This window comes from Oryzias melastigma, linkage group LG19 (genome assembly GCF_002922805.2).
Source record: "Oryzias melastigma strain HK-1 linkage group LG19, ASM292280v2, whole genome shotgun sequence".
Lineage (NCBI taxonomy): Eukaryota > Metazoa > Chordata > Actinopteri > Beloniformes > Adrianichthyidae > Oryzias > Oryzias melastigma.
The window spans coordinates 12,833,570-12,854,634 of NC_050530.1; the positions used below are offsets into that span (position 1 = coordinate 12,833,570).

At 38.0% G+C, this 21,065-nt stretch overlaps 1 protein-coding gene across 1 annotated transcript in view; it reads left to right on the forward strand.

The window, feature by feature from the left end:
• dock1 (dedicator of cytokinesis 1) overlaps positions 1-21,065 on the forward strand; it is a gene marked incomplete in the record, with an annotated part of 178,335 nt that overhangs the window by 139,280 nt on the left and 17,990 nt on the right. The window contains 12 exon segments of the mRNA XM_036217180.1: positions 4,514-4,572; positions 5,585-5,733; positions 6,832-6,917; positions 7,168-7,324; positions 8,188-8,228; positions 8,554-8,644; positions 10,623-10,742; positions 11,653-11,742; positions 11,957-12,061; positions 16,750-16,891; positions 16,969-17,050; positions 20,833-20,917. Coding sequence (XP_036073073.1) covers positions 4,514-4,572; positions 5,585-5,733; positions 6,832-6,917; positions 7,168-7,324; positions 8,188-8,228; positions 8,554-8,644; positions 10,623-10,742; positions 11,653-11,742; positions 11,957-12,061; positions 16,750-16,891; positions 16,969-17,050; positions 20,833-20,917 — 1,207 coding nt within the window.

The window sequence follows — 21,065 nt, forward strand, 5'->3', positions numbered from 1 at the left end:
AAATGATTCTTTCAAAATAAACTTATAGTTAAAAGTAGACTTAAAAAAGCACAAGTTCCTACTTGTTGTTTCAAGACCTACTCTGATGAAAATTGTTGTTTTTAAAATGTTCTTGTAGCATTTTTCTCATAAAGAAGAAAATTAAGCTTAAAATTGCATTTCTGAGTATTTCTTTCTGATATTTTTCTGTTACACTGATGTCACCATTGTGGTTTAAAATCAAACTATGATCACAGTGGGACTTAAAGAACATGTCTTCATTTTATCTCTTCATGGTAAAACACTTTCGCCATGTCAACTATTGTGATGTTGGAACAGAAATCTTAAAAAATACCAACCAATATTACAACCCCTCAAACAGTCGATGAAAATTTCAGGTATCCGAAGCTCAGCTTGAACAATTATTTTTGCTTGTGTTGTTCAAAAAACTGTTATTGACATCAGTTTGACTTTGCTGGAAATCAATCGGTGCTAATAAGGTTTGGATTTTTGCCTTTTCACAATCTCCATTCCTCTCTTTTGTATTCCATTGTTACTACCACAGTCAATGTTCAGAGCTCAGCTGCAAATTCTACAATTTTTTTTAGAACAACTAAATAACAGTTTTTATCAAATTTATGCTGTAACTCTTTTCTGAGAAGGTAGTGAACACGTAGAGGTATTGTTATTTGCCTGTTTGAGGAGGATTGTTTCATCTTTTCTTCATCCTTTGGTCTCAATTGTTGCTGAAATCTGATGCTTCCAAATCTTTTTCTTTTTATGCCCTTTTTCATTTCACTCCCCATCTACTCCATTTCCATCACCCTTACGCTTCCCCATTCACTCTCCTGTTTCCCTGTCAAACATAATCCTTTTCCCGCTGACCCAATTGCGTTGCTCAACACATGCTGCAGAGACCTGCTCACCGCTGTCCCTCTGTCGGCACGTTATTTTTAGTTAACCCGTCTGAGATCCCTTTCTCCTGCCGCTGACAGGTGTGCATTGTAGGTCCTGACAGGCGACATTCACAGCTGTCTGTCTCGCTGTGTACGGACAGAAAAAAGCAAGCTGCATCTTTCTTCACACAGATGAAGACACAGTCATTTACACACCCCTATGGGGAATTCCTTCCAACAGTCAAGCATGCTACACGCAAGCGAGCACATGGATAATAATAAAAGGCAGTCAAGGATTTCACGCATAATGCCTTACACTTTAACACATCCATAAATCCATTTAGAAACAGGCTTTTCTTTGCAATTTTTAATTCAGTCAAGCCTTCCCCTCAAGATCAAACTGCAGGCCCCGCATCACCGCTTTCTTTGAAGGCTGAACACCTTAAAGTGCTTTGACCTGGTCAGTCTGTGAAGAGATGATGCAGCTTATTTTGATGCATTATTTGAATGCTCTTCTCTTCCCTATCAAAACACATTAGTCTGTCTTTTGTGTTGAACCCGCCGGTCTATCGACTTGGTTTCAGAATTCTGTTTTGGCCGCTGGATGCTCTCAGGTAGCAGAACGTGTGAAAACGGCTCTGAATTGGTATTAGTTCTGGGTCAGCAGGGGTGTCAATCATAAATCAGAGTCCGTTTAGTGCTTCGCAATTTCATGCCAAGGTTTCATGTAATCGCGGTGTGAGGAGGAGACACAGGGTCATCGGGCGCGACGGCCTGTGGATTAAATTCTGACATAGAAAAGGCAGCAAAACACAGCACATTCAAGGAGATCTAGAATAAAAAAATATATAAATCTGTTATTGTTGTAAAAATGTATAATTTTCATTTGCAATTTATTACATTTATGTTTCTTTTTATCATATTAATATTTTTATTTGCTCTGTAATTGGCTGACGCAGGACTAAAGTTACAAATTTAATTTCACCCTACGGAGAAATGATAATAAAAATCCTTGAAACTCTTGACATTCCTTGAATTACCATCTCTTAGTACATGCCTTAAAGGAGACCTTTAAAGGAACAAATCAGAAATGTCAGATCGGTAGATTAATGTGTCTAGAGGGTTCTAGAGGCACATGAATGCCATGTGAACACGTGAAATCAGCGAGAATGAGGAAAATTACACCCACAGTTCATTAGCAGCAGCTTAACATCACTTGTTATTATTGAAAGTTGTAGAGAAGGGGTAGTTCCCATGTGTAAGTCACTCTCTGTAGGAAATAAAGGTGTTATTCTGTGCTTTACATCAGTGGTCCCCAACCAACTAGTCCGTGGGTCATTTGGTACCCGGCCACAGACAGAAAAAAATAAATATATGTGCTAACTGAAATTATTTCCTTTTGGTTTATTTTTTGGTCCTGAAGGAAGTTTTATTTTGGAAAAAACTGACAGATTCTGTTCACAAAATCTGTCGTGGTCACATGACATAAAGCGGCTAGCTGCATAGCTACCTGGATTGTAGCCCAAAGCCAAAAACATGAACAAAAAACATATTTGTGAAGTTTCTTCTGGGAGAAAATAGCCAATGAGGAAACCAAATAAAAGTCTTTGACTTCAAAGAACAATAAAGCTGCTGTTTACTGATAAAACCGGGAGTTTCCCTCGATACACAATTATTGAGAAAGTTGTTCTCATGTAGTAGAAGCCGCCCCGGCTAATATGAATTGACATGCTCGACTGTTTCACACACACAGATAATAAAGATTGAGACATGAAGGATTCACAATTATATTATATTTAGAAAATACTAGTTTTATGACCGTTACGTCATTTTATTTTACTTTATTTATCCATCACACCTTAAAATGGTACGTAGTTGAAGCTAGCGTCTGGTTGTTAGCCCCCACTTTGACTTTAGGGAAAATCTTCATCACAAAGTTCAAACCAGCCACAAACAGTTCACGGAGAATGAAGATTCAGTTGAATAAAGTTGGTGATTTGTGGAAACTTGTAAAAGGGACATTTGAGGATTTTCCTGTAGCAAGGCTGAATTAGGTATCTGCACAGAAAGTGTTGAAAAATACCAATTGAATGAGGATTTATATAAAGACAAAATATGATCAATATTTTGCCTTGAAAGATAATCAGAGCCTGGAACAACTTCTACAAATCAACAACCTTGTTTTAATGAAATGTCATCATTTATATAAAAAATTCTACTAATATTTTTATACTTTTTAAACCAAATTTCTTGTTGAAGCATTTTATTTTGAAAATAGATTTTCAGGATCTGGAAGCCTAAAAATGCCAACTTTGGCCCCGTTCAGACCGGTCCATGAAAATATTGTCTAATTTAAACCGGTCAGTGGCCTAAAAAGGTTGGGGACCCCAGCTTTACATGACACCTGGAGGATCTTTAAGTTGATGCTGTTCATCTCTTTTAGCTGTGTTGTAAACACAGTTTACAGCAGATATAAAACAGCAGAGCTCTGGATGGATGTTTGCAACTTGTTTTGCTTTCTCAATCGGCCACACAGCCAGGCTGACGGCAGAGTTTTGTAGCGAAGCTCAAAAACAATATTAGGGTTCAGTGCTTTTTATTCCCAGTGGTTAACCAGCAGTAAAAAAAAAAAAAAGCATTTAATTAGTTATCAGCGTTCAGTGATGCAGCAAAAATGTGCTGTTATAGGTCAATTTGAGCCTTAGAAAAAATAAAGTATCCCTTTCACCAAGGTTGTCCTTACAGATTTTTTTTGGAAAAGGTTTTATCTTTGAGCTTAGCATTTCCTATTTATTTCAGGTGATAGGTTTCAGAGAACAACTCCACTTCACTCTTTGTGTGACCTTCTCTGACCTTTCGTCTCACTTTGTCCTCTCTGTGACCCAGGACTGTGACGCGGGGAAGGATTCAAAGCGGAATAGCTTTTTGTGAATGCAAATGAGGCAATTTTGGCCTTTGTTTTATCTGCAGCCTCAATGTAAAACTGCTTGATCAAACGCTATACGTTCTGTCATCCGCCCTGTCTTTATTTTTCTTTGAATTCATAAACTGAGCAGGAGATGGATCATCCCTGACAGCCACTTCACTACCAGCATGTGTGCATGTTGTAAACTTAGAATGGCAGCCATAACTCATTAGCGGTCTGTGCCAGGGAGCATCATAAAAATACATTTAACGCTGACCAGGCACTGTAAATCTGCTACATTATAGATTTCACTCTATAAGTTGGGAACCACTTTTAACCATTAACTGGAAATGTAGTTTAAAAAAGCTTTTTTTGTAATAAAAAAAAAAGTCAGATATCATTGTCTGAATGGAAGAGCAAGTCAATTCTTACAAAAACAAGCCCAAAAATTCTTAACCAATTTGCAGATTTTCTCTAAATGCTAGTAAAAAAAAAACTAAGGAAATGGTCTTACCAAGAATTTTTCTTTTAAGAACAAAATTTGAGTCGCCAAAACATGTTATCTCAAACTTTTTTTGTTTTTGAAAAACTTACTTGATAATATTATTTCCCGGGCAAGATAGAAAATAAGACAATTTTTCTTAAAACAAGGTGCTTTTTACTTTAAAGTTTTGCAGGAAGATATAAATCCAGATGGATAATAGATTGTTTTTCTCCATTTTTTGTGTTTCAGGTACCAGGACATGAGGAGACAGATTGGCTTTGAAATAAGGGATATGTGGTACAATCTCGGTAAAGTAACTTTCTTAATGGTTCCACAGAATACTTGAACAAAGTAATCATTAGCAAATATGTGATCTACAAAAGACTTAACCTGATCTATAAGCTATATGTGTTTTTTAAAAAAATCATAATTAATGATCACTTCACTAATTTTCTGATTTTAAAAATAACTTTCTAATTAAAAGATTTGCTTTCATTTAATGGAAACAGAAGGACTTTTAGTTTTTAGTATTGGCAAGCTTAAATTCCTGTCTCTTATTGCCAGTCAGTGAAAATGAGGGTGCTAAATGTAAACAATTATGTTTGTAATGTGATGAGAGAACAATCAAGTCTCACAGGATGGAGATTTCTCTCAAATTAGGTTGTAAGATTCTCTCACCTGATTCTATCTACTTATCATTTCAGTCACATTTTGATCCTCTAATAGGAGCTTTGTCTCATACAGAGCTTTTTATTGTTTTCATTTGGTTTTGAGTTTTATTATTTTTATATTTTAAAGGATAGAAAAAGACTTGACAAACATAAAAAGCGGTCTAGGTTTTCTTTAAAGACCCACTTCGATTAAAATAGTGTTTTTAACATCTTCTTGTAGCATTTTTCTCTTAACAGAGGATATATTTAAAGAAAATTAAGCTTAAAATTGCGTTTTTGAGTATTCAAATTTGAGTATTGTGATGAAAAATGCAGTTTGGAAAAGATTGTATTTGTGATGTCGAAAATAGATTAGGTGGGCCACAAGCTCCCTGATCCCCACCCACATCTTTGAGGTGAATTTCTAATTAACTACTTCCGCTCTTCAGAAACTATGTCCTAGAAAACAACACAGATGTTTTGATTTTGGCTAAAAACAGCATAATAATAAATAAAAAATGCTGTGAACACTTTGAAAATAGATTTAAAAAAAATGATTGTAGTGGGTCTTTAAGACTTTTGTGTTTCTCAAATAATTGTCCACATCTATGGAGTAAAAATTCTATCCCATGTTTTGGTTTATTTGTGAAGCATATTTGTCATCTTTAAGGGCCCCACAAGATAAAGTTCATCCCTGAGATGGTTGGCCCCATCCTGGAGATGACGCTCGTTCCTGAGATTGAGCTCCGAAAGGCAACCATCCCCATCTTCTTTGACATGATGCAGTGCGAGTTCCACTTTACCTGCAGCTTCCAACGGGTGTGTCTCAAAACGTACAAAAATCAACAAGAGATTATTTAAAATATTCATTAGTTTGTCCTGGTGAGGGGATATTTACACTTTGAATCTTTGCAATTTTACAGAGAATGGGTAAAATAAAAAAAAATATTTGTATCACTCAATCATAGAGTGGAAGAGGTCATTGCACTTTGAGTTACAAAGGTTAGAAACTGAATGGTGTAAAGCAACTCAGGTTCAATGATTTTAAAGCAGCAGGAAGAATCAATCAACAATGTCGCTCCTTCAGACACCTACAAAGTAACAGTCTGACACTAAAAAAGAACTGTGAGGAAGGAAACAGAAACAGGTGAGGGGCATTAATAAAGATGTTAGGTGTAAAGTAGAAGTAGTCAATCTGATTTATAGCCTAAATCCTGTTTGTAATTCTGTAAGTTCTGCTTTGTTGTTCTGCAATTATCAGCAGTTTGAGTATAGGGAGCATCGATGTGTAATTAAGCCTCTTTGCATTAAATCTTTATTAAATCTTCTGAACAAACTCCCAAAAAACTTTGTATTATTTATGTTTAAGGTGTTAAAATGTTGGAAAATATATATATATATTAGCCTTATAGTTATTTAAAAAACAGATGATATTTAAATATCCTTCAATTATTTCCCTTTTTGAGTTTCTTTATTTTATGTGTTGATAAATCTTTTTTTTTTTTTTAGTATGCTTAAGTCTTCAACTCTTTGTAACATTTCAGAAATAGCTTTATTAGAACAGAATGAAATCATCTTTTTCACTTCAGCTAAATATAAAATAATACAAGAGGATTATAAATCACTGACGGTGCTGACAACATCAGTATGGCTGGAGTAATGCTGTGTCTTGACATATTGCTTTGTTTAGTGCGCCTCCAAAAAATGTAAACAGCCAAAGAAGAACATTAGTAATAATTAAATTTGAAAAAATAATGTATGGGCTCACAGCCAGCTGTTCTGCTCGAGACGAACGATTAAAGTTGAAGCCTGAGCCGCCTTACCCTAAGTCTTCGTGAAGGGTGAGAAGAGGGATGGGGCTAATGAATTGAAAAATTAGCTGTGCTGATTATTTACGCCTGCTCTGTCTAATTGCAGTTCGAGAACGAGATCATCACCAAACTGGATCACGAGGTGGAAGGAGGCCGCGGAGACGAACAGTACAAACTCCTCTTCCAGAAAATGTAAGCGCTGATTAACGGGCAGGATTACGCCTGAGCCTTATGTTAGATCATGCTAATTGGGACGTATCACTCCTCAAGATAACTGCAGGTGTGGTGAAAATGACATTTTTTTCCCCCATCACAGTAACTGTCACAGCAAAAAAAAAAAATTCTCAAGTCTTTGTCAGTTTTTTTTTCTTTTATAGAAAGGGTGTTAGAATCTCAACACCTTATTTTTTATCTCTGTTCTATGTTTCATAACAAACACCAGTTTGCTGGAGCACTGTCGGAAGCACAAGTACTTGGCTAGAATGGGCGAGCTCTTCGTCAATCTGGTAGTGCGCCTGCTGGAGCGTCTGCTGGACTACAGGACCATCATGCATGACGAGAACAAGGAAAACCGCATGAGCTGCACGGTCAACGTGCTGGTAAGACAGCCACTGACACACATGAGCAGAGGAACTTATAGACATCCCAAAGAGTGCATCTCAGTTGCATAGATTTTAGCACAGAAGCAAAATTAAAAATCATGGATATTTAGAAGATGTTAATTTAACATGTTACCTGTAACACTTACAAGGTGCAATTCTTGCACTGTTTACAGATTCATCTTTAGAGATAATAAATATTTAAATATAACATGTGAAAATTTGAGCCAAGTTTTGTGAAAATCTAGCTTGATTTCTGTGGTTGATGCCTGCCTGTCCTCCACTGGAACAGCAGTGCTCTGTTGACGTGACTCAATGCAAAGCAATGGCGCTTGAGCGTGCACATCACTGTGTGTAGCAGCAAATAGGCAAAGGCCAATCCAGTAATGGTATAACAGTCCAGTGTGACGCCAAAATGCACTTTCAATAGCGCCTCACATGCCCGGCTTGAACGTAGCATCATGCACAAATATAACTTCCCATAATCCCATCTGCTCCCAGACACAAAATAAAACGACCTGCACATGTCAGAGTGTGTTGAGATGTTATCACTGAGCGGCTAATCTTAGTCGATGCCTTTTTGGGACGTGACATTTTATCAGGTGGTGCCAAAATGCCAGGTTTATCCCACATGATTAAAGGTGTGGAGAAGGCCGCAGACCTGTGGCTTTGTGTTTAGCATTTGTTTCAGCCGTGCTCTATCACTTCTATATCTAGCATTTATCCAAAGCTGGGTTTCTATCAAATGCTGCCAGAGACTCATGTGTGAACCTTTTAGGTGATTTTTTAAAATAAAATGATTATTACAAAACTGTGTTCCTCTGGAGATTTTTTAATGTGTTTTTTTTTTTTTTTTATTGTAGAACTTTTACAAGGAGATTGACAGAGAAGAAATGTACATCAGGTAAGACCCCGTCCAGAATTTTCCTCCAGCTAAAATTGATTCATTCCCTTGAGGAATTTTATATAAAACACCAAGGTATATTACATGGAGAACATTAATCCTCTTTTATTCATGTAAATCCCTGGAGCTCCATTTTTTTAAAGTATGCCTCCTCTTTCAAATTACAACAGTGTGAGGGTTTTTTTTTCTCAGCTGTCTGTCAAGTGTTGTAGAAGTGAAACAATAAAGAGGGCTTTCTTTTCGTTTTATTGAAGCAGAAAGAAAAGGTGTTTTGGTTAAGTGTGAAAAGCACTCTTACATATCTAAAAGCATTGTTTCCTGTCAGATACCTGTACAAGCTGTGTGACTTGCACAGAGAGTGTGACAACTACACAGAGGCTGCTTACACCTTGCTGCTGCATGCAAAGCTACTCAAGGTAAGCAGATGCAGCACACTAACAAGCCACATTTGCTCAGATTTACTACAAAACAACTGCAAAGCAGGCAGAGTTTAACCTTAAGCAGCAATAAAAAATCATTTCAGTGTGTTTGAAGTGAAAATGTTAAGCAGCATCAGTTATTTAACCGGCTTCAATAATATTATTGACCAAACTTGTCTAATTATAGAATTAAAAGCAAAATAAGACTTATTATAGGAAAAGCACTCCACTTTAAACCAAAATAATCTGCATCATCTCTGTTTTATTGCTTCATGGTGATGAGAGGCTTATTTCTTCCTGATCTTTTCAGTTAGAAATATGTTGATAAATAGGTTATCAAGAAGCTCATCCTCCTTTGCCAAAAATACACGCCACAATTTCTCATGCAATTTACAAGACTCTGTTTGGGCTTTGGTAAGCTGGGATTTTCTTTTTTTTTTTTTGCATCACTCCTCTGTACCTTTCTGACAAATTATATCACCTCAAAACTCATCTGTTTGCATAAATGGGTGCATTCATCAGCCTTCAAATTGGGATTTCAGAAAGAAATAAAAAAAACTGTCTGTGACTGAATCCCATTTTCCTCGCTGACTAATCACAGTTGCATCTGCAGGGGTCCGTTTCATTACTTGGAATCTACTTGTGCTTTAGCATCTGTTTTCCTCCTGATTACAGCAAACAAAAACAAATCGGATTTTTTTTGGAAGTTTGTACATTTTGCTCAACCATTTTCTTCATGCTTTTAAACTTTAAAGCAAGATCGACTAAGGATGCCTGATCTAACTACCAATTAAGTTGGAATGATGTAAATCTGATGAAATGATTGGTTTTCCTTAAGTAAACCAGCTTCAGTGTCATTGTTTTCACCAACCTTTCTAAAGTAATGTTCACACTGCATGGGATTCACATAAAAGGGGGGTAAACTTTCAATCTTAAGTCAATGTACAGACTTGATCTAAGGTCTTGGACATCAGTAGTCCTGGTAACAGCCCGTTTCAAACACGTTGTTTCTAAGGCTCAAATATCATAACTTTGGCAAAGAATTTGAATCACTCAACATCTCTCAACATCATCCGTGTCTTCTGTGCATTGACTGTATATGAGATATCCAGTCAATGTTTCCATGTAGCGACGAGGCTAAATTTTTTAGACGGTAGCTCCTCCCACACAAGTTTATCGATACATTTTTGGACAGGTGTTGAGCAGCAAATTCACATTTGCAGCTTCTCTTTTGATGTACAGATCACATTAGGTGTGAATGCATCATAAGTGCCAATGTGGAGACTAATATTTAAAGCAGGGAGTGGGCAATTCCAGGTCCTCAGAATTCTAACTAGAACTAGCTGTATTTGTTCTCCAACATGCAAAAGATTGTACTTCCTCTACACTTGGGCCAAACAGATTGTTCGTCCTCCTGCCAGGCTGTTCAGACCCGCCAGAACACAAATTACTCTCCATTCTGGATTTAAAAAAAAAAAAAACAAAAAAAAAAACAGCATCAGCATGTTTTTCTTTGGGGTTTCTGTGTCTGATGAGATTCTCCTGCCAAACACCAAAGAAACATCTGTAAACGTTGAGTCGCCCGGTGCAATGAAAGCAGCGTTTTGAATAAATAACCCAACAGCAGTTTGATAGATTTCCTTTATGAATTTGGAACTCCATTTAGGAAGGCAGAAATATTTCAGATTTTATCAAAACAAAACATCAGTTTGATTGATAGTCTCTCGGGTTCTGATGACATGATTTGGAAAATAAAGCAAAAAATATATTTTTTCTGTATCTTTGCAAACACATTGCAATCTAAATTTCAGCTTTTTTCCCTGCCAAAGAATTGAACAGTCCTAAAAAAAAGCTACAAATTAATTACACCTTTTTGCATCGGTAAGACGACCGATTGATTTCTCGTCACCCTTTGGGCTTCGGTCCTGCATTGTTTTGCATGGTTTTGACCCCAATGCTAATTTGTTCTGTGTAGTGGTCGGACGAGCCATGTGCAGCCCACCTGACACAGAGAGATGGTTACCAGGCCGCCACTCAAGGACAGCTCAAGGACCAGCTCTACCAGGAGATTATTAATTACTTCGACAAGGGCAAGGTAAGATTTGTACCAGACTTTTTTGTGAAATTTGCTTTTTGTTTTACATGACTGATGTTTTTCATCTGACAACATGGGCATTACTTTATATATTTATAGTTTCTTTTATGCCTTAACCTTTCGTAAAAGCTCTTTTCCCATTCATCTGTCCTGCTGTTCTTACTCATTTTCACCTTAATGCCACTTCAGTGTCATACTCGAATGCCATTTGTGCCACTTGAGAATGAGAAAATGCTCCCTTTCGTGGAGCTGAGCAGGCTGCACCGCCATCCCTCAACATTCGACATATTTTTATTTTTCCAAACCGTTTCAGACTGTTAGCTAAGCTTGGAACGGATCAGTGGATCTGCAGCCAGAGCTTCTCGAGGATGATGTCAGAAAGCTTTACGTGTGTCATCACAGAGAAGATGCAGAAACCGCTCTTGGCTCTGCAGCCAACCGTCCCTCTGGAAGGAATTCTTAGGCAGGCGACAATTTGATAGAAACTTGGATAAACCCATCAGAGGGACGTCACAGTGTCAGAGTGGCTGGAAGAACAGACCATTGCGTCTGACTGGAAACGTTTTCCAGGAGTGTAGATATCAGTTCCCGCTGACATTCCCATCCTCCAAATGGCAGCGGAGTAAATCCAAGTGGCGATTTGGATCCAGTCTGGGCCAGCTCAGCCCATCCAACTGAAATCAGAGAGCTGCTTGTTTCCACACGTTTAATGGGTTTGAATCTAGTTTCCGCTCTGTTGGAGAACTCTCAAGGGCAAAATAAAACAACGTAAAGTTTAGTGCTTTTTGCTCAGCAGAGCAAAACGAAATGTCAGATTTTTGTAAGAGTGTAGCTTTCAGAGAAATACAGCTTTATCTCCACGTTAATGGTTGTAATTAATTAATTCTCTGAGTGTCTGTGTTCTCAATAGATGTGGGAAGAAGCAATTATTCTGAGCAAAGAACTGGCGGAACAGTACGAGAATGAAATGTTTGACTTTGAGCAGCTCAGTGCATCTTTGGTAAGTAAGATCCAGTATTTGAAACATTATAATGTAGTAGTATTATTTAATTTAATCTTATATTCAGAAAAACAAACATGCATAGGTATGTTTTTAAAGATTACAAAACAGTAAAACTTTTGTGCGATTATAAAGGAAATTCTCCCCAAGAGTGTCATAAATATTTAAATGTTTTCTTGGCCCCCCTAACGTTTTATTATCTTTCACACAACAGCGGAAACAGGCTCAGTTCTACGAGAACATTGTGAAGGTTATTCGGCCCAAACCCGATTACTTTGCTGTGGGCTATTATGGAATGGGCTTCCCGTCTTTCCTGCGTGTGAGTGTTCTCATTGCTTTTCCTTTTTTTTTTTTTTTTCATACCTCTGTACATCTGTGACATTGTTCTTACCCTTTGGATGTTTTATTTTAGTTTTAAACTTATTTAATCTGAGGTGTAGCTATTTTATAGGGAAGATGCAAAGCCTCGAGCTAACTCCATCATCTCCAGAGAGGAAATAACAAAGATGTGAAAACAAATTACAGCATCTGATTACTCTAATTATTACAATTCATTTATGGTTTGTACATGATTAAAACATCCTGTCATAATTGTTTGTCTATTTTTAGCCTCCCTGCTGGATGACTCTTTCATTTAAAACTATGTGCTATCATTCTGATCACGTTCCAATCCTGCCACCTGAATTTCAGCAAAACACCATTTACGTTTCTCTGAACGTGTGGCCTGCATCACAAGGAGTCCCATCTCCATCTGCACAGCAAAACTACACTTTCAAAACAAAGTGAAAGGAAGTGATACGGTCACATTATAAATTGCTTTTAGTGGCGTACAGACCGGTGGCCGTTCCTGCACAGCATGAACATCCACCCTTATCGACTCCAGACATTCTTGAAGGTTTCGGAATGAAAAGCAGAAAGTAGAATGATAAATTATCATTTGGACACTCCAAAATCAACTTTTTTTTTATTGAGAATGTTTATATTGATGTTTAATTTTCATACATTTTGAACTGTTAATGTTTTGGGTACAAAATCCTACGCTTTATATTGGCAGAGAAAAACAAAAGTGGTGCTAACAAGCTGTTTTTTAGTGTGATATTTTCTGTTTTCTTGTACTTGAGGAGGGTAATCTCTCATCAAAGTGATCAAGCCTTTTTATTCTTCTAAAAACTGGATTTTTTTCCCCACTTTTCTTCTTTCCAATCTCCACAAATCCTAGCTGACCCTCTTTATCTGTTAGGGCAGGAACTCTATTACAGACAGGGCAAGCTATGGCGGCCTAATCTAACTGTCTCTTTAAACAGTCTTTCAGTACAGCTTGCACATTTTCCTTTTTTAATTCCCTTTTCTCTGACATATATAACCATGAAAATCCAGGCTGTTCTATCCTGTTACTATGAAATAGTTAAAATGCAATAAATTCTATGGTTTTTGTTTTCTTTAAAACTATAGAATTCTGTATTTATGACAGTATATTTTTTATAAAATAATTTTCTGTAAGTAACATCAGCACATGAGATTATTTTTATTAAAATGGGAGGGAAAAAAAGGAGGAGAGATATAAATAATACAACATAACATGGGCTTATTAAAACGATGCCATGGCAGATGCGTGTTTTAACTAAAGCTCTGTTTTTTCGACTGAGTCAACATAACCAGCATGCAGGCTTGGATGGGTAATTTTTCAAATGCCAGATGGGCCAGACTGTACAGAGCAAGCTGAAAGGACTTGCGGGCCATTTGACACTGGAACAAAACGACTAAAATAAACCCAAGGATGAAGGTTGTGTCAAACTTCAGGATACCTGAAGGTTGGCCGATAGTTAAGTAATCCTTCAGATCCTTCAGTAATTTGATTTCCAGATATCCAAGCCCTACTCCTGACTGGTTACCTGGTTCAGGTGTGTCCAGCCAATTAGAACGGGGCAGAAAAGGGTATGTTGGAAAACATGCAGGAATGCGGCCCTCAAGGCCTATTACTGCCGTAGTGCAAAAAAGTTCATGCACATTTTTTCTTTTCCAAATTATTTAGTAAATTTTATTTAAGATTTTAAAATATCGAACTCTTTCTTTTTCAATTAAACTCGTGGATCATACTGTGTCTAGAACAGGGTTGTCCAAAGTCAGTCCTCGAGGGTCGGTGTCCTACATGTTTTCCAACCAACCTGCCAATTGAAGCTCCTTATTGCCCAAACACACCTGATCCAAGTAATCAGCAGCAGATAAGGCAGGATTTCTGGAAAAACCAGCAGGAAGCCGGCTCTCGAGGACTGGTTTTGGACATTCCTGGATCATTGACATCAATCTCAGACACCTGTGTTAATTAGTTTACCAGGTGAGTTCAATTAAAGGAAAAACTACTAAAGAAGGACGCTCCACATTATTAAGCAGACCAACATTTTTAAGCAATATAGGAAAGAAACTGTTGAAAATAGTTGAAAACCTTGGATATTTCATGAACACTTAAGATAGTCATCAAACTATGAAGAAATTTGTGACAAATCATAAATATCATTTGCATAATAATTTGGAACGCACTTTACAACACGTAAGAGTAAGGAAGGGTGAAATAGGTGAGATGCAAGCATGTCATACAAGACTCTGCACAGGTAGCCAATTAGAGTTGTTCAAGGGATACGTGCGCTCTCCTTGTACGCAACCTGACTGTTAGTTTATGTGGAGATCCTATGAGTATCCTACAGCCCTTTATGTATCCCATGCACACCCATGGTTCATACAGCTGTATGTAATAAATGTGAGAAACTTATATTTTTTTTATCTTAATTGTCAGGTGCGTCTCTCACTCTCCCTTCAGATTTTGCCCCTAATCCTAACTTTTAAAACTTTTTTTTAGATCTAACAAGGCTCTTCTTAACCAAGTTAAAAAGTGTTTTTTGGTAAATATCCACCATACTTATTCAAACTTAAATAAATTATTTCAATCACTCAGAATAGGTTTTTTGTTCCTCTTTAAAACCAGATTTTCATGGTAATATTTAAACACTTTACAGTTCAAGGTAGCCTCAGCTCACATGGTTTTCTCTCTTTCACTCCATGTTGCGGTTTGTGTTGCAGCTTGTGACGCCTTCAGGGAAAAGTCAGTAATGTGGGAAAATCAATAACTGTACAAAGGCATTTTGTGTCCAGCCCCCTCACAAATTGATTTTAAAAAGAGTGCTTAATTCACCTGCTTGAGATTTATTAGGCCCTAATACAGTTGAGCACAAGGGTATTTGCTAATTACAAAAGCAGAAATTTATTTTTCAGCTAAGCCATTTATCGCCACCATCTCCTCTAATGCTCTCAGTCCTTGTAAAACAAAACCCAGGGACTTTTGAGCTTTTGATTTACTTGTCCTACATGTCAAACAAACTAAATACATGGATAAAATATTCATCATAAGAGATATTTATAAAACCATGACAAGTAACCTTGAACTGTGACTTAAACTATTTATTTGTTTGCCCTAAATGGCATTTTTTGCTTGTTTTCGTCTCATTTCATCCTTGTCTAAATCCTGACCTAATCTGGATCTAAAAGAGCAGCTCAGGAAGTGTCAGGGTTGGTTTGAAAGATATGTATCTTAAAGCTTATATTCAGAGTCTGGATGTGAGCTGTCATGTTCACTCTGTCAAATGTTCTTCAGGCAGACCTCTGAGCACCCTCTGCCAGATGAATGCTGCTTTTCTTTTGAAGGCACTCTCTAATTTATACACATCTTTTTATAGAACAAATCAACTTTTTATATTACGGTTGTACAATAGATTTGGGGAAGGCATCGGATTCTACTTGCTGCTTTTCTGATAGATGTTTTCTGCCAGAATCAAAGCTTTTTCTTTAGTGTATATTACTACTACAACATAAAGTGCAGCCCTTTTGATTGTATGTTTGTATGTTTTCAATGACCAGCCAGTGTTGCACCCAACCATACATTGAAAAACTGTTAAAATCTCATTTAAAAAGTAGGTATTGTTATAACAAGATATATGCAGTTTTTTGACATCACTCAGTTTGTTCATCCGTCATGAATAAATATTGTTTATTTTATGACTATGTGAAGATTTCTGGGGGAATCCGTGCACTTTTTCCCAATTATCCATTCTGAAAGTCAACCATACACTTATCACAGCTGCAGTTTAATTAATGTGGGAGTTGAGAAATGTGCCATGTAGCAAAGGACTTGTTGATGAGAAGCGTTTTGCTGCAGATATGTTTTCATAAAGAGAGGCACAAATGTTAAATATTGAGATTCTACCCAGATTAAAGGTAGTGTTCCTTTTTTATTCTTGATTAAAGACAAACTAGTTTTTCTGCAGTACATGGTCAAATTCAAACTTTTTATCTTTAATAAAAATGCAAGTAAACTTCTAAATTTACCATTTCTAAAGACTTCTCTTTGTTACTGTCAAATATTCAAGTTTTGAAGTTTAAATTAAAAGAAAATATTTATTGTTCTTATTTTTTATTTCGGTTTAGTGTGTAAAGGAAGGTTTTATCTATTCAGCAAAATGCTATTATAGATTTTATGATTTTTTAAGGGGTTTATTTTATTTTAAGAACATCCACAAACCTATTAGTTTTATTAAATTTAATTTGTACAACTGCCTAAATAGAAGATGCATATATAAAGCACATAAACAAATATGTATGTCTACATATTTATTTTTTAAAAATATGATTAGAAGTTCTAATTGATTAAATCATCTCTGAATCTGTTTTCATTTTATTTCAAACAGCTTTATTTCATAAAAGATCGTGTGTTTTTAACTGGATACAGTTACAGGCTAAGCAGCTTAACAACAGCCTCCCCAGTGCTTCTTCTGTTTTTATCCTTGGGATTGAATTCTGCAGATTAACTTTCGCCCTAATGATCTATACACCATATTTTTCATCCTTTATTTGCATAAAATTGCCACAATGTACCTTACATGGAAATAACGTTTGCATATTACAGGCATGCATTTTCCTACAAGCTCAAGGTCTAACCGATTATTTCTCGTCCTTCAGAATAAAATGTTCATTTATCGTGGGAAAGAGTACGAGCGCAGAGAGGACTTTGAAGCACGGCTCCTCACACAGTTCCCCAATGCAGAAAAGATGAAGACCACCACGCCGCCCAGCGAAGACCTAAAGAACTCCTCTTTGCAGTGTATCCTTAGCATTCGTTTTCTCATTTTAGATTTGTTTTGTTTCTTTCTGCTGATTTTCTTAACTTTTCCACTCAAGATATCCAGTGTTTTACAGTGAAAACCATCCTTGAGCTGCCTGCAAAGTTTCAAAATAAACCAGTCTCTGAACAAATAGTCAGGTAAGCTGATCACTTGAACTTCTTTTCTCCAAGTCCCTCAGCATGTGTTTCAATCTTAATTCACTTTCTTTAGTTACTGGAGCTTCTGATGACACAGAAAAGAGCATTAGCATTTTTTTTTTTCTGTGGTGGACAGGGGACCGACAGGCAAAAAGTTGATTAAATCTTGATCTAAATGTGGGTCAGTGTTCCACAAACACCGGCTGACCTGCTTGTTGTTCTAGTGGTTATTAACTTTCACCAGCCATCTGCCGCTCGTCACTCTGCCAAGAGCAACACTGTTCCTCTGCCATCATTAATAGCTCGGTGTTGGAACATCAGGGCCACGGAAAACGCTGTTCCCCTACCCTTCCGCTTGTCTGCGTGCCAACTGAGCTCCCCGGCTTTTTCAGCTGCGCAAATTCACATTGAAATGCCACCCAACGCATCAATGAGCATGATTAAAAGAATGCATTTACTTGGAAAACCTTTTGGACAAACATACCTGGGAGCTGATCTTATCATCAGCCTGCAGCACTGGGCTCATTCCCCCTGCATTGATCCTCTCTGCAGCCCACTGACTTTGTTTGCTAACTGTGTCTGATTATAATACGGGACTCTGTTAATGTCCCAAATTAAACAGTCGTGTTTAGAGACTGACAGGAGAATTGCTCCACACCAACTGCCCATCCGTTTTTCTGCCAATTTTGCCTCTCTCTCTCTCACCATGCGGCTCCCAGCTGTCGCTCTGTCCGCTCTGTCTGTTTTCTCTTATTTATTCTCTCATTCAGTACAGGAATACACCGCGCATAGCAATGAGAGCGAGCAAATTCAGCCAAAGGGTCGGCACAACACAGCCCTCTCTGACCTTGCTCTACTAGACCATGCTACAATGATGTTTGGCCTGTCAGGATGTGACATGGAAAAAGACTTCACTGTCGATTGTTTGATTTAAAAATATTCTACAATTTTATTATCTTTCTTCCAATCATTATTTTTTTTATGTTGGTAGCTTTATGGGCCTTTATGACTTAGGCTTTAGTCACAACTGCTTTTATGGACTCCAGACAAAAAAATGGGCAAACCTGCATGGGGCCTACAGGACATATTAAAGTCATAGACCTCTTGGTGAGCCTATAAAGTGAAAATATTCATGCCCATTTTTTTTTCTACGGGCATGCTGCAGGCGACAGGTCGTTGTGAGCTCTTATGCACACAAGGTAGTTGAGACACAGGCACGTTGTATGGATTTTTTTTATCTTTTCAACCCCCACCATCCCTGCGCATACCCTGGGCTCCATACGACAGCATCGTGAATGCTTCCAACTTTCATTAAACATTACATTACAAATACTTCACAATACACCTACCACATGCACAACAATGGTACGTTCCGTTTTCATAACACCCCTTAAGGTGGCCCTTCGAGCCTCAAGGGAACTCTAATGCTACGGTCACATCAGGCACATGAGTTTTGGTACGCGCTCTTATCAAATAGTGTTCACACTGGCTGTTGCTATCTGATACTAACTACTATGGACCTAAAGATGAAAGAGGCTTGATGCCAAATGTTGAAGCGTTGAAACTCTCTGGAATCTTGCTTCAGGTTGTTTTATCAACAGCTCTGTTCTTATAAATGGAATACTTTGATAAAATCCCAGCCGGTCAAAGACCGTGATAATTAACTTCTCCTTCATGATCAACTTTCAAACAGCTGGTACACTACAGTATATTACCAAAAGTATTGGCTCACCTGCCTTGACTCGCATATGAACTGGTGCCCCCCCATTCCTAACCCATAGAGTTCAATATGATGTGAGTCCACCTTTTACAGCTATTACAACTTCAACTCTTCTGGGAACCACAAAGTTGAGGAGTGTGTTTCTAGGAATTTCTGACCATTCCTCCAAAAGCACATCGGTCGGGTCACACACTGATGTTGGTGGAGAAGGTCTGGCTCTCAGTCTCCACTCTAATTCATCCCAAAGGAGTTTTATGGGGTTCAGATCAGGACTCTGTGCAGGTCAGTCCAGTTCATCCACACCGGACTCCGTCCTCATGTCTTTATGGACCTTGTTTTGTGCACTGGTACACAGTCATGTTGGAAGCGGAAGGGGCCGCTCCAAACTGTTCCCACAAGAGTATGAAATTGTCCAAAAGGTTTTGGTATCCTGAAGCATTCAAAGTTCCTGTCACTGGAACCAGGGGCCAAGCCCAACTCCTGAAAAACAAGCCCACACCACCATTCCTCCTCCACCAAATGTCACACTCAACACAATGCGGTCCGAAATGCACTGTTCTCTTGGCAACCTCCAAACCCAGACTGGTCCATCAGATTTCCAGATAGAAAAGTGTGATTCAACACTCCAGAGGAGGCATCTCTACTACTTTAGAGCTCAGTGGCATTGTTCCTTACACTCCTGCATCCGACGCTTTGCGTTGCACTTGATGTGTGGCTTGATGCAGCTGCTCGCCATGAAAACCCATTCCATGAAGCTCTCTGCGTACTGTACTTGGGCTGATCTGAAGGTCACATGAAGTTTGGAGCTCTGCAGCAATTGACTGTGAAGAAAGTCAGCGATCTCTTTGCGCTTCAGTATCTACTGAGTCCTCTCCATCAGTTTACCACTTGGTGGCTGAGTCGTTTCCCAAACTCTTCCATGATGGTATGATAGAGCTGACAGTTGACTGTGGAATATTTAGTAGCGAGGAATCATCATTTGTTGCACAGGTGGCATCCTTTGACAGTTGCACACTGGAATTCACTGAGCTCCTGAGAGCAAAACATTCTTTCATAAATGTTTGTAAAAACAGTCCGCATGCATGAATACTTGATTTTATATACTTTTGGCCAGTGCATGAGATTAGGACCCCTGATTCTGATCATTTGGATGTGTCAGCAAATACGTTTGGTAATATAGTGTTCTTTCGTACTTCTCATTGAAAGTGATCACTTGAACAAGCATTGCCAAGGTCGGTGTAAATGTAACTTAAGACAAACCTGCACTTTCCTTAAGAGGCAGTCATTGCTTCTTTCTACGGGCATCCATGAACCCAGACGACCCAATAACCTGTAGCACCCGTACAGGTCAATCCTTTGTCTGGCTGCATGTGACTAAGACTTATGCCCAGTAAGAAAACTAAAAATGTCAATGCAATATGCATATATAGTAACAGTCCACCATTTCTGTGTGGTTCAAATGTCAACTTAAGCTTTGTGTGGTCTGTTAATTAGAAAAACATTAGCGGTCCTTAGTGGTAGAGGTTCCTGTCTGCAACCTTTCTGCTTTCCCTTTAAGACTCTGTAGCTTCGTAGCAATACTCATTCTGCTCCTACTTTCTTCAGAACTTTAGCTAAATGGCACAAATGTTGCTTCAAACATATGGGGAGATTTCAGAGATCAAGAATAGAATGTGTGGCTTATTTCAAGTGAGAATTTGAGCTTTTCTGTGAGACAGCTGTTCCCACTGCCTCCATCATTTAATTCTGTGAAAAGTCTATTAACCTGATCTGGCAGAGTTCACTCCTGCTGATCACGTGCTTCTGTTGTGTCGCAGCTTATTTGCATGTCAGGATAACTTTAAGAACTGCCAGCGATGTGTGAGAGTCCAAAATGAATTGATTTCCTATGGAGATGAGGCCATTCCCCAGATTGGAAGCTAACATACCGAATCCTAAGGTTGAATGCAGAGCTTGACCTGTGTTTGACCCGAGGCAAAGCAATCAGCTTTTATCAATCAAACTGCAGATTACCAGTAACAGTTTTATTTCACTCATGCATGGATTTGTGCTTCCTTTTCAGCTTCTACACTGTAAATGAAGTTCATAAATTCCAGTATTCCCGGCCAGTGAGGAAAGGAGAGAACGACCCTGACAACGAATTTGCTGTAATTTTTCTTTATTTTTCTGTTTACAAGCTTTACTACTACCAGAACTTTTTTTTGGTTTTGTTTGACATGTTTGGGTTGATTTTCAATCTTTTAATTGAAATGTCTAATCAGTTTGAAGCCTAAATAAAGAAGTCAATATGATTAA